The sequence below is a fragment of the Mirounga angustirostris genome, unplaced genomic scaffold (genome assembly GCF_029215605.1).
Source record: "Mirounga angustirostris isolate CCGP_5_RB_7025 unplaced genomic scaffold, mMirAng1.0.hap1 SCAF_15, whole genome shotgun sequence".
In the NCBI taxonomy this organism is placed as follows: Eukaryota; Metazoa; Chordata; class Mammalia; order Carnivora; family Phocidae; genus Mirounga; species Mirounga angustirostris.
The window spans coordinates 8,422,125-8,434,220 of NW_026991723.1; the positions used below are offsets into that span (position 1 = coordinate 8,422,125).

The 12,096-nt window shown below is 40.2% G+C and overlaps 1 protein-coding gene across 2 annotated transcripts in view; it reads left to right on the plus strand.

Annotated features, from left to right (window-relative positions):
- The window catches only part of PUM3 (pumilio RNA binding family member 3), a 47,199-nt gene that overhangs the window by 13,375 nt on the left and 21,728 nt on the right, over positions 1-12,096 (plus strand). For both annotated transcript variants that reach the window (XM_064579982.1, XM_045882180.3), the window contains exons 8-13: positions 895-1,069; positions 2,040-2,143; positions 3,139-3,217; positions 5,295-5,393; positions 6,275-6,328; positions 10,113-10,193. In XM_064579982.1, coding sequence (XP_064436052.1) covers positions 895-1,069; positions 2,040-2,143; positions 3,139-3,217; positions 5,295-5,393; positions 6,275-6,328; positions 10,113-10,193 — 592 coding nt within the window. The remainder of the gene's footprint in view (positions 1-894; positions 1,070-2,039; positions 2,144-3,138; positions 3,218-5,294; positions 5,394-6,274; positions 6,329-10,112; positions 10,194-12,096) is intronic.

A 12,096-nucleotide genomic window follows, 5' to 3' on the forward strand; every position in this document is an offset into this window, starting at 1 on the left:
ATTCAGAAGGTGGATGGCCAGGAGGGGGAAGGTGAGGGGAGTCAGCAGGGTCGGTAGGTTAGGCAATGTCAGGATAGGAGAATTTCCTAAATTAGCTGGAATTGCTACTTGTCCTGACTTTTTTTTTTTTTTTAAGATTTTATTTATTTATTTATTTATTTGAGAGAAAGAGAGACAGACAGAGAAACAGCATGAGAGGGAAGAGGGTCGCAGGGAGCCCGATGTGGGACTCGATCCCAGGACTCCGGGATCATGACCTGAGCCGAAGGCAGTCGCTTAACCGACTGAGCCACCCAGGCGCCCCTGACTTCTTTTTTTGAGCGGAAGGTGCCAAAACGCGCTCACTGGCAGTAGAGAAGTTCGGCTGACAAAATTTCCGAGTATTTCTGGCTGTAATCGTCAGCTGCTTGATTAGGTTAAGATGTAACGTCAGTACTGGTCACTACGTGCTGTTTGAATGGAGAATCCTAGATGTGTTGTATTCGTGTTTCCCATGTCTTCAACTTTTACTTTCTCCTGCCGAAGAGTTTAATATGGGGAAGGGACGCGGGTCACAGCTCCCTGTGCCTCTGAGGTCACTCGGTCCTCTCCTCAGCCGCATTCTCTCTGTTCTGTGATCGAAGAAGCTGCATCACAGAGAATTCCAGTAACTTGCTCGGGATCTCTCAGCTGCTAGGCCGAGTCAGGTCTCAGACGTCAGTAGCAGGCTGGCTGCCGCGGAAGCTGGCAAGCTGGAGGTGGAACGACCACTCATCTCGGCTGGCCCACCAGTGTTTCTTGGCCCACCGGTGGCCCCACATTTTGATGGGTGGGCTTCAGGGGAAGTTACGTTTTGTTGCCGCCCGGCTTTCTTCTCCTTGTCACTGATTTTTCCCACCGTCGCGTTGGGTTTAGGAGTAAGCCACAGATTGCAGAGATAATGGGAAGTTTTAAAGGCCACGTGAGGAAGATGCTACGGCACGCAGAAGCGTCCGCCATCGTGGAGTACGCGTACAATGACAAAGCCATCCTGGAGCAGAGGAACATGCTGACGGAGGAGCTCTACGGGAACACATTTCAGCTTTACAAGGTGACATCCCAGGACATTCTGCGAGCATTTTTACTTTCTCTGTGTGCTGTTCCTGACCTTCTAGTGCCCTGTTCGCAGAAAATAGTTTTGCTTTGGCTGGCCCGTTAAGAGACTGTCTCCTACCCTTTATTCTCTTAGATTATTTTGTCTCTGGTGTGATGAGCAAGTGATCAGACTTTGATTTCTCTTACTCCCAGAGCGCTATCTCTAAATCCCCTTTAAATTAAACTACTACGTTGTTATACTCCCTTCTGAGTGCTCTGTGTAATGCTTCAGGACGTCCGTTTCTGATAGGCTGAGGTAGACCACTCTTAATAGTTAGTAAAGCTTTGTACCCGCCCCCTAACCAGCTCTGGCTGAAGGGCCTCGGGCTCCCCATTGCTACCTTCTGTGTGTCTCCATGGTGTGGACTATCCTTCTCTAGGTTGTATCCAGGAAGGAAAGGGAGTAGAGAGAACCAGTCTTGGATATAGTACAGGGATTGAATCAGAAAAAGGCCAGGAAGGGGACTAGGACAGTTAAAGAGGCGTAAACGCACACATCTGTCTTCAGGGATATGGGTTATTTCCTGGCTTGCTTCCCCTGGTCAGGTTCAGCTCCTGGGCTGAACTGAGTGCTTTATTGCTTTTGTAACTGTCAGAGGAATATCCACCTAATTACAAAGCGCATGGTGGCAAGAATTTGTGAGCTGACTGCGTGATCTTACGATTAGGCATGTGCTAGCCCCTGTCGACTGGTTGAGTTGGGGTTGTTTGGGCTGGCTCTTTAAATACATTGGTGGGTATATAGAGTGAGAATCAGATAATCAAGTTACTCCATGAGTGTATCTACAGCAGGGCCTTCATTATATAAATATGGGAAATTTGAAATTTATATTAAGTTTACTTGAAATAATTATAATTGATTTCCTTTGCTCTGAAGTTGAAGAAACTTGATTAAATTTAGAGGGGTTTGATTTTTCTCGTTGCAGTCAGCAGATCGCCCAACCCTGGACAAAGTATTAGAGGCTCAGCCAGAAAAGCTAGAGCTTATCATGGATGAAATGAAGCAGATTCTAACTCCAATGGCCCAAAAGTAAGAAAGCTGTTTCTGTCTTTTCTTAGCATTTGAAAGAAGAAAATGTTATATAACCCTTGCATAGAAAAGGTAGATAGTTTCCCAAATAGATCGTGTTATTTAAATTGGATCGTAAAGCTTAGATGCTCAGGCGTGTGGCCTTCTTAGCATTTGTACCACAGCGGAGTGGTTAAGACGTGGCCTTTGGGACCCAAGCTGCCCAGGTGTGAGGCCCGGTGCCCCCCTCACTTACTGTGTGACGTTGGGCAATGGAACCTCTCTCTGCCTCAGTTTCCACATCTGTAAGATTGGGATATAGTAGTACGTGTTCCGTGGAGGTTTATGAAGATTAAATGGGTTAATGTTTCCAAAACACTGAGAAACAGTGCTTTGCCCATAACGGCAACCTGTGTCTGCTGGCTACTCAGGTACTCCGTGTCAGCCTGACGTTTTGGGTGCCTCGATCATCAGCCTCCACTGTACGTCTGCATTCCACAAGCACCACACCAGGAAGCTTGGATCACTTAGGGGTTGTTGCAGTTGCTGGTGCTGTTTCGTTCTGTTCATGTTTTAATTGTGCTAAAATCATTTTATGAGGCTAAGCATTGTGAAGGGTGCTTGACAGGAAGAAAATAAGCCATAAAAAAAAAATCGGTGCACACACGGATTTCTAATCATGTGTCCATTGTTGAGTAAAAGCATAGATGTCCTTACTGAAGGTGGTAGAGTGTGTTTGGAATGATGACAAATCTTGGCTGACTAGATACTAAAAATTCGTATTCTGGTTTTGATTGTAGAGGCTACTAAAAGATTTTTGTAGTCTGAAAGTTTGTTTTTTTCCTTAATTCTTAGTATATTGCTGAAAGATGTATTCTGTCTTATGACAGGTTACATTTGCTAAGACCATTTCACTTGCTCTGATTATTTTAGGACAACTGAGGCTGCCTCTGTCTCTCTTACTGTATGTAGTGCTAGATCTGACATAGTCTCTTTTCCCTTTTCTCTCTTTTCAGGGAGGCTGTGATTAAGCACTCATTGGTGCACAAAGTATTCTTGGACTTTTTCACCTATGCACCCCCAAAGCTAAGATCAGTAAGTTGTTGCTTTTGGTTTTTAAACCAAACATTAGAGGAAGAGCCATGTTAAAATGTAAAACGCTGCTTTGATGCACCTTGTCTTTTGGAAATTTTAAAGAGTTGTTTCCTTATTTATTTATTTGAGAGAGACAGAGGGAAGGAGGGGCAGAGGGAGGGAACCTTAAACCAGCTCCACGCCCAGCATGGAGCCCAGTGTGGGGCTCGATCTCACGACCCCGAAATCATGACCTGAGCCGAGATCGAGAGTCAGACACTTGGCCGACTGAGCCATCCTGGTGCCCCTGTTGCCTTATTTAGAGAAGATAAGGCACTAAACGTCCTTTGAACAAGCCTACTAATTCCATTTAGGTATTTGCCAGAAGACAGTGGAATTGACCATAGTTTTATCAATCTTACTGGATTTTTATATTTTGATTACAAGCCAGAAACTATCCTCCAGTGACCATACTGAAAATTAACTCACAAATAGATGTTCGGCATTCAGGTAGTTTGAAATTCACCTGTGCTGATAAAAAAAAAAAAAATCATGTCAACGTTAAAAGGTTAGGGGAGGACACTTATGTAAAACTAAATGGACCATGAAAACTGGACCTTACAGGCTAGCAAGATAAGGAGCAGAGAGTGAAGGTAATTTGTACTGCCCTTCAAGTCAGTGATGGGAATACAAATGAGAATTCATCATTTAGTCCCCTGAACTTGCTTGCCTCATCAAACTGAACTCATTGCCCATTTGTCCTCATTTCAATAGTAAGAGATAACTCATAATAATGACCCTAACTTCTTTTTAACAAATATGCCAGATTAAACATTCATAGGAATTTTGACCCTCTCAAAATTGACATAGAGAAAAGACTTTTCCAAGAGTAGCTGTTCACCTAAGCTTGTGGTCCAGTGAACATAGCAGCTGCTTTTGGGGATTTCTGTCTCTTTTCTGCAGAGCACAGTTTCTGACTGGTCTGGATATATTAAGGCAGGACTACATTTGGAGAAGTGAGAATATGAGCACTTGGATATAGTCAGTGATGGAAAATATTTTTTTAGTGTTGAATGTATTAATAACACAAAAATCATTGGGAACTTAGTGTGAATATACAGTAATGAGACAAATCTTTCCTGGCCCTGGGGGCATTTCACTCTCCAACTGGGTAGCTTTGAATAGATTTGTAAGTTTAGATATGTAAACTGAGAGCTGTGTTTTTGAGACCCATCCTGGGAAAGGAATGAACAATAGTTAAGGACAAAATCACTTGTTCCTTACTGATGAAAATAGGTACCCACCTTTCTTTTTTGTGGTCGGAGACTTTGTGTTTATTTTATTGATTTAATATAAAATTTTAAATCAGGAATGGACTAAAGTGGGGCCCTGCAGCTTTTAGCTGTCAGAACTCATTTACATCTATAGACTAGACCTCCCAGATATAATTAAGAAATTATGTACATTGACAGTGAAGAAGAAAGTTTATAAATAAGCTAAACTACCTTGTAAAAAATTACTGACTGGGTTTTTACTACAGGGGTCATTGAGAAATGAGGACCTAGTCTGACAGACTAATTTTTCTTAGGGAAATGTTATTTAAGTGTTTTTATGGTGAATTATTAAAATGATTTCTAGAAGTAATCCAGTGATGAACTGAAAAAGGGGAACTTTTTCAGCCAAAATTAGTGTTTGGTTCTCTGCTCATTATATGCACGATTCTCTTATGGAAGAAGATTTTATTTATTTTATCTGGTTTTACTGTTAAGAACTCCCTTCTTACCACAGCCACTTCCTAGATTTCTTGTTCTTGAAAAATCTTATGGAATATACTACACATACATACACTTGTTTGAATAGATATTGGTGAGACTCAGGTATCTTAATAGAAATTGCTACCGCTGCTTGCTGCCCTTGATGGGGAAAAAAACCGTTCAGACCGCAGTTGTTTCCGCAGGCTTGTCTACGAAATGAAAAATGCAGTTGTTTACTGCCTGTACTCTCTGTCCTGCTCTGTGCATCACTGCCCCTCAGTGGACAGGTTTTAAGAAGGCAGGAAGAAAGAATAAGATAAAGCCCGGTGGTATTTGTTCCGCAGGAGACGGTCGAGGCCATCCGCGAAGCCGTGATCTACCTGGCGCACACACACGACGGCGCTAGGGTGGCCATGCACTGCCTGTGGCATGGCACCCCCAAGGTGAGCGGTCCCTTCGGGCCGGGGCGCCTCGCCTCAGACGTGCCCTCGCCTGCCCACGGGCTTTGCCCTGGTGCGTAGGAACAGCGTTACGTGTGCGGAGCTGCGCCTCCTTGGGGCCTCCCCGGAATTGGATTTTCTTAGGGCCTGGGGTTTCTTCGCTGGAGTTTTCGTGAACGTACAAAAAGCTTGAGTTGTCTTTATTTGGGAGGGGACCCGGTCGAGCAAGTAAATGAAATGTTTATGTCAGGCTTACATTTATAGAGGTTTGGGTGCCTGGCGGATTCTTTGATTCCTCATCTACTGATCTTCATGGGAGCGGGAGAGGCAAGGTGCTAATGAGCAGCTACACGTTTGTTCATGTGGGCGTTCAGTACTTTGAGGGGAAAGGTAAAGATCCATGTTAAACGCAGAAGTTTCACAGAGATGCTCCTCATTTCCTTGGTTGGTATAATGTTGCCTTTAAAAGAGTTGCACTCTGCCCACTTTTTAAATGAATACAAATTTAATTTCCATTCAGCGAGTATCGAATACTGTCTCTGTTGCACTCTTAGGCATTTCAAGTCAATTCAGACCCTGGAAGAGTTCTCTCCATTCTCACTGTTTTAAAAGAAGGTAGTTTTGCTAGATTTGCTTTTCAGCTACTTTATGGTTCCGTATTTATGTCTCAGTGCATTATCATGAACAGCCCTAAGGTTGTAATAGTTCTGAAAGGACTTAAAGCATATTGCCATTTCTTTTTTTTTGTTCTGGCTCATAACTGTTTTCACTAGTGAAGAGTATGCCAGACTGGTGGGAATTTTAGTATTATATAAAATTTTTGACTCTATAATTATTAAGCTGTCACTAAAAGTTATAACAAAAGTTAGTTTTTCTTTTTAAAGGACAGGAAAGTGATTGTGAAAACAATGAAGACTTACATTGAAAAGGTGGCTAATGTAAGTATAATAAAACCACAATTTGTTATGTTTTTGTTTGATTTTGGCTTTTCTTTTAGGTTTTTTTTTTTTTTTTAAGATTTTTATTTATTTATTTGACAGAGAGAAAGATAGCGAGAGCAGGAACACAAGCAGGGGGAGTGGGAGAGGGAGAAGCAGGCTTCCCGCTGAGCAGGAAGCCCGATGCGGGGCTTGATCCCAGGACCCTGGGATCGTGACCTGAGCCGAAGGCAGACCCTTAACGACTGAGCCACCCAGGTGCCCTTCTTTTAGTTAATTTTAATAATAAAATGAAATCATATCTATTATAGAAAACTTGAAAACTGCAGAAAATTGCCAAGAAGAAAATTGTTCATTGTTTTATTACTGTGTCTTTTACTACACATATGCCTGTATTTTAATGATATTAAATTTACACTAAATAAGATTTCTCCTTTTTTCATTTAACATCCTACTGTGACAGTTTTCCATTTCTAGTAGGTATTTTTTGAAGTCCTGATATTTACTTCTTCAATGAATTTGTCCAATTATGTTATTAAACATGGAAATTACTGCCTAGAATAAATTTGTAAGTTTTATAGTTCTTTGGGATCCTTTGGAGATGCTGTAACAGCTCTCCAGATGAAATTATAGAGGATATGAAAAGATTTTTCTAAGGAATTAATTGCCTCAAAAAAATAGTATCTCTGTGTATTTAAATACTAAATAGTTTAAGGGCGCCTGGGTGGCTCAGTTGGTTGGGCGACTGCCTTCGGCTCAGGTCATGATCCTGGAGTCCCGGGATCGAGTCCCGCATCGGGCTCCCTGCTCAGCAGGGGTTCTGCTTCTCCCTCTGCCCTCTTCCCTCTCGTGCTCTCTGTCTCTCATTCTCTCTCTCTCTCAAAAAAAAAAAAAAACCTAAATAGTTTTCCAGGAGTGTATGTAGTAGTGAATGTTTTTTCATTCTTGAGTTACTTTATATGTTTAAGCTTCTGATTTACTGGGGAACTAAAATTGGTGATAACAACCATTTCCTACGAAAAATCCAATGAGAACTGCTAACATCTGGTGAATACTTGATTTAGTCAGTGCTACTTCAAACACAGATAAGCTGGTGCTTTGTGACCATATACGTACCTGTCATCTTCTGTAGGGCTGGAGACTAGAGAGAGCTGTGTAAGGCCATGTGGAAGGCAGCTCACAGAATCTGTAACAAAATGAAAGAAGAGATTCTCTAGGGAGTTGTTTCCAGAGTATGACAAGATTTTATTATTCATTATTCACCATTAAGTAAATCTTCGGTATAACATTTTGAGTATTTTAAATTAGAAATGAATAAAAATAGAATGTGAATAGAAAATTCTGAAAAGTATTACTAGTAGAAGACATCATTAAATAATAAAATTAGATTGTTCTAATTTTACAGTTTAGTTGTATAAACAGGTTTTTTTTTTTGTCTTTGAGAACCTAATCCCAGCAAAGCATTATGATGGTAATGAGAAATTAACAGTGCAGTGCCTTTTACATCTCAAGTTGTCTCTAAAGAGGGGAGATAAACTAATAATACCCATGGATATGATTTATGGTTATTTAGAAGTGTTTACATTTCCAAATATTGGGGATTCCTGACATACTCTATTTTGTCGATCCTTTTAAATTTTTAAAGACTAATTTTGTGGCACAACATATGGTCTATCGCAGTATCTTGAGAAGAACTTATTTTGTGGAATTGGTGCGTGTGGTACTCTGCAAATGTCAATTAAATCAAGGTAGTTAATAGTGTTCATACCATCAGTGTTTTTACTGATGTATCTTAGGTAGTTCTATCAGTTGCTGAAAAGTGTATTAAAAGCTCCAACTGAAATTGTAGAATTGTCCTTTTCTCACTTAAATTCAGTTCCAGTTCTCCTGTGTTCATCCAGAGATATTTTGTGTTTGGGCATGTTTCTGTGTGTGGAACTTAAAAAAAATCAGAGACCAGTGGTTCTGTACTCTGTGCACATTGTTCTCTACTTCGTTTCCTTCACTCAGTCTGCCTCAGGGGTCAGTTTATTTCAATATACATACATTTTATCTACCTCATTCTTTTTAATGACTGGATAATGTTTTATTATATGAGTTACATAATTCACTTAAACCAGTCCTCCCTACTGTTGGGCACTTGGGTAGTTTCTAGTTTTTTGTTCTTTCAAATAGTACTCAAGAACTCCTTGTGCATTTGTGGAAGCACATCTGTAAGATTAAGCCCTAGAAATGGAATTGTTAGATCAGAAAATACATGCACTTTAAATTTTTATAAATGTCGTCAGTTGCTCTTCAAAGAAGTTGAGCCACTCTACATTCTCACCGACGACAAAGAAGTGTGCCTGCTTTTTCCCAGACGTTTGCCAAATTAGTATAGTAGCGGGGTTTTTCACTTTTGCCTAGATGATAGGTGGAAAATGGTATTTCATTGCTTAAATTACTGTCCTTAATTAGTATTATTTCATATGCTTAAAGCCACTTGTCCCTTTTTTTCTGTGAACTGACTCTTCGTTGTTCTTTGTCCATTTTTAGTAGAGCGTTGGTCTTTATATGATAAAGATGTTAGACCTTTGTTATTTTTCTCCAGTTTGTTTCTAACTGAAAAATTATCACCTGCCATGTTCTTTAGACCTGGCTCTGAATGAGTGTTACCAGAAGTCAGATACCCTTCTCAAAGTAAAAGATTGCTATCATTATCTAGGATACAAAAAGAATATGCCACAAGCTCTGAAAACAGCTTTTTTTTCCTTTTGTCATAAAAGTAGAATTTCTTAAACTTCAGAACAATATCAGCACAGAAGTAATTCTGTTATTTCAAGAGATGACCATTGTGAAAGTCACAATGTATATATTTTTTTATTTTTTATTTTTTTTATCTATTTATTTGAGAGAGAGAGAGAATGAGAGAGAGAGCATGAGATGGGGGAGGGTCAGAGGGAGAAGCAGACTCCCCGCCGAGCAGGGATCCCAATGTGGGACTCGATCCCGGGACTTCAGGATCATGACCTGAGCCGAAGGCAGTCGCTTAACCAACTGAGTCACCCAGGCGCCCCCATAATGTATATTTTTTGATCCTGTGCTGCTATACTTTTTAAAAGCGGTTACTTTTACCTTATTCTCATAGTCAGTATCTAAGTATATTCTTCTGGTTTATTATTTCAATATCTCTATTCTGATTATATAGGATTATTTTGAAGAAATTAGTACACAAAAGAAAATGAAAAATCATTTATAATCCTTTAACCCAGAGGTGACTATCACATTACAGTGTTTTTCCTTCCATGATTTTCTTGGTACACATACTATACATATTTTGTACCATATATGTGATTCTGTCTGAGTTTATATGCTTTCTTTTTCATGATTATAAAGTTTTGTATATATACATATATATATATAGTTTTACATTCTTAGGGTTTTTTTTTTTTTTCACTTACGCTTGAATTTTTTAGGGTAATTTTCAAGTAGTTATTTATTAACAGGATACCTGTTTTTGAGAGGTGTTATATCCTGGTCAGTTAAAAAAAAATGAGCCTCGGCTGTTTGATATTGAAGAATGTGCTTTTGTTTTTCTCTGTTTTTTTTTTTTAAATCAACTTAGAATATAATTAACTAGGCCCTGATAAGAGAGGAAGTTCCTTTGAATGGCTTTTATCTGTCTTTGTTTGTGTTCTGGTAGACAGTTGTCAGGTTGGTAACCTTTATAAAGTGCCTCCATGGGGGGAATAAAAGGGAGAAGCAGTGTATTTTTCTAACCTTCCCTGGCTTCCATTTCTTACAGGGCCAGTACTCCCATTTGGTCTTACTGGCGGCATTTGATTGTATTGATGATACTAAGCTTGTGAAGCAGATAATCATATCAGTGAGTAATTCTGATGGTCTTGCATATACATTAAATTGATACATTGTTTGCAACTACGTCAGTTTGATTTTATACCGGTATGTGTAAAGACGTTGAAGTGTGCTTTCTACTGGTATTTTGTTATTTTATTTTATTTTTGGGGGGTCTCAGTTCTGTTTTGGGGCATTTGCTTTTTTCTTGTATAAACCACAATCTTGTAACTTGATATTAATGATTAATATTATTTTAATTTTGCAAAAGACTGGTTACATTAGGATCACATGGCTTTTTGACCACATGATGTGCTAAATGAAAAATGAGCAATATAGTGTTGAGGGGTGATCAGAAATTCATTGCCATAGTAATTCTGCAGTTATTCGGGGCCTCACAGGGAGAGGGTGTCCTTTTTCTCCTTGTGCCTTTGGAGAAACTACCTCTGCGCAGTTACCTGGTTTGTCATTGCATCGGTGTTGGTCGGAGCTGGAGAGGAAAAACTGATAAAACTCACTCAGTTGTGATACTCCTTAGAGCTTCTGTGAAAGCTTCTTCAGAGTCCTATTAAAAAGTCTTACTCAAATCAACAGACCAGCTTCCTTTTCTCATTTCAGCAGTTCCTTCTAGTGTGGTACAGTGACCACAGAGTGGTAATAATTAAATGCAGTTCATTTAACCCTAAGTTGGCCCTCAGAAAAACTGTTGTCCTTTGGGTAAAAGCACTTCAGGGTAAAAACTGCCTTCTTCAGTGCTTGCCTCTTTTTCTGACTTCTGAATATGTGATCCTTTCTTCCTTTCCTCTCTTTCTGGTGTGCAAGTGGCGTGGGCTTGGTGATAGAGGTTGCAGGGGTGGGGATAAGCAGGGGTGGGGATACTTTGGTAGCAGTGACCAAAGTTAGAAACATTCTTAAAACCATATGATCTGTACAGACCTGGATTATTCATCTAGGCATTATGCAGACCTTTGTTGGATACACACAGATGGGGCCCTTGGGGAGATCTTAGTGGCAAAAGCGACTTTCCCACCATGAGCAGGGAGAAGCCATGTGGATGTTCAGAAAGAGACTTTACCTGTTGGCACGTGGGGGTGCTGTGGCCTCTCTCTGCAGCCTTTCTAGGAGAGCAGAGCTGGTGTAGTGGGAAAACGGGCTGGCGAGGGTTAGGTGCCAGCCATGGGTCCCAGTGTGTGTGAATTTCTCATGCCCTTGCTGTCATGTTCCGACTTTCCCCTTGACTGTTTTAAGATTGCGATGACTTTCTTTGGGATGGGATTGTGGGAAGAAACAAGTTGGCAAGACTTTCATGTCACAGACGGAGTATTTTGGCATGTTCCTTGTGACTTTATTACCCTTTTGACTCCAATCAATAATGGTTGTTTTTCATTCTGGTGACAGAGATGTGAGGCCATAAATTGGCAAAAATGAATAAAGTTGTTTCATGAAAATGGAAACAGGCTGGGCTATTGAAAGTTTGCTTTTGTTTAATATTTTCACGACAACTAAAATTTGCATAAGTGTTCCAAATGGATTTCCAGAGAAACCAGACTTCCTTCAGAATTTACCACCATTGTCTGCTAGATTAATTTTTTCCGAACATTCATCCCACTTGAAGTTGCTGTTGAAACCGTTTTAATTCCTTGTGCTTATCGGTTTGATTCCCACAACTACTTGAGCTACATTCCTAATGACTTTCTCATACTTAGGGCAGCTTTCCCTGAGAATGGCCTGACGTGCTGAACTCTTGCTTCTAACTGACAAAACGCTCAACAGGTTCTGTGTATCATTAAACTATATAGCTGGTGATAAAATCCAGAAATGCTAATTGCTGCTGCGTCTTTCCCACCACCACAAAACCTGTTGCAGTATTCAGTGCTTTTTAAGAATACCCAAGAAAGCATAGCATTGCCAATAAGCATTCTGTTCAGGGTAAC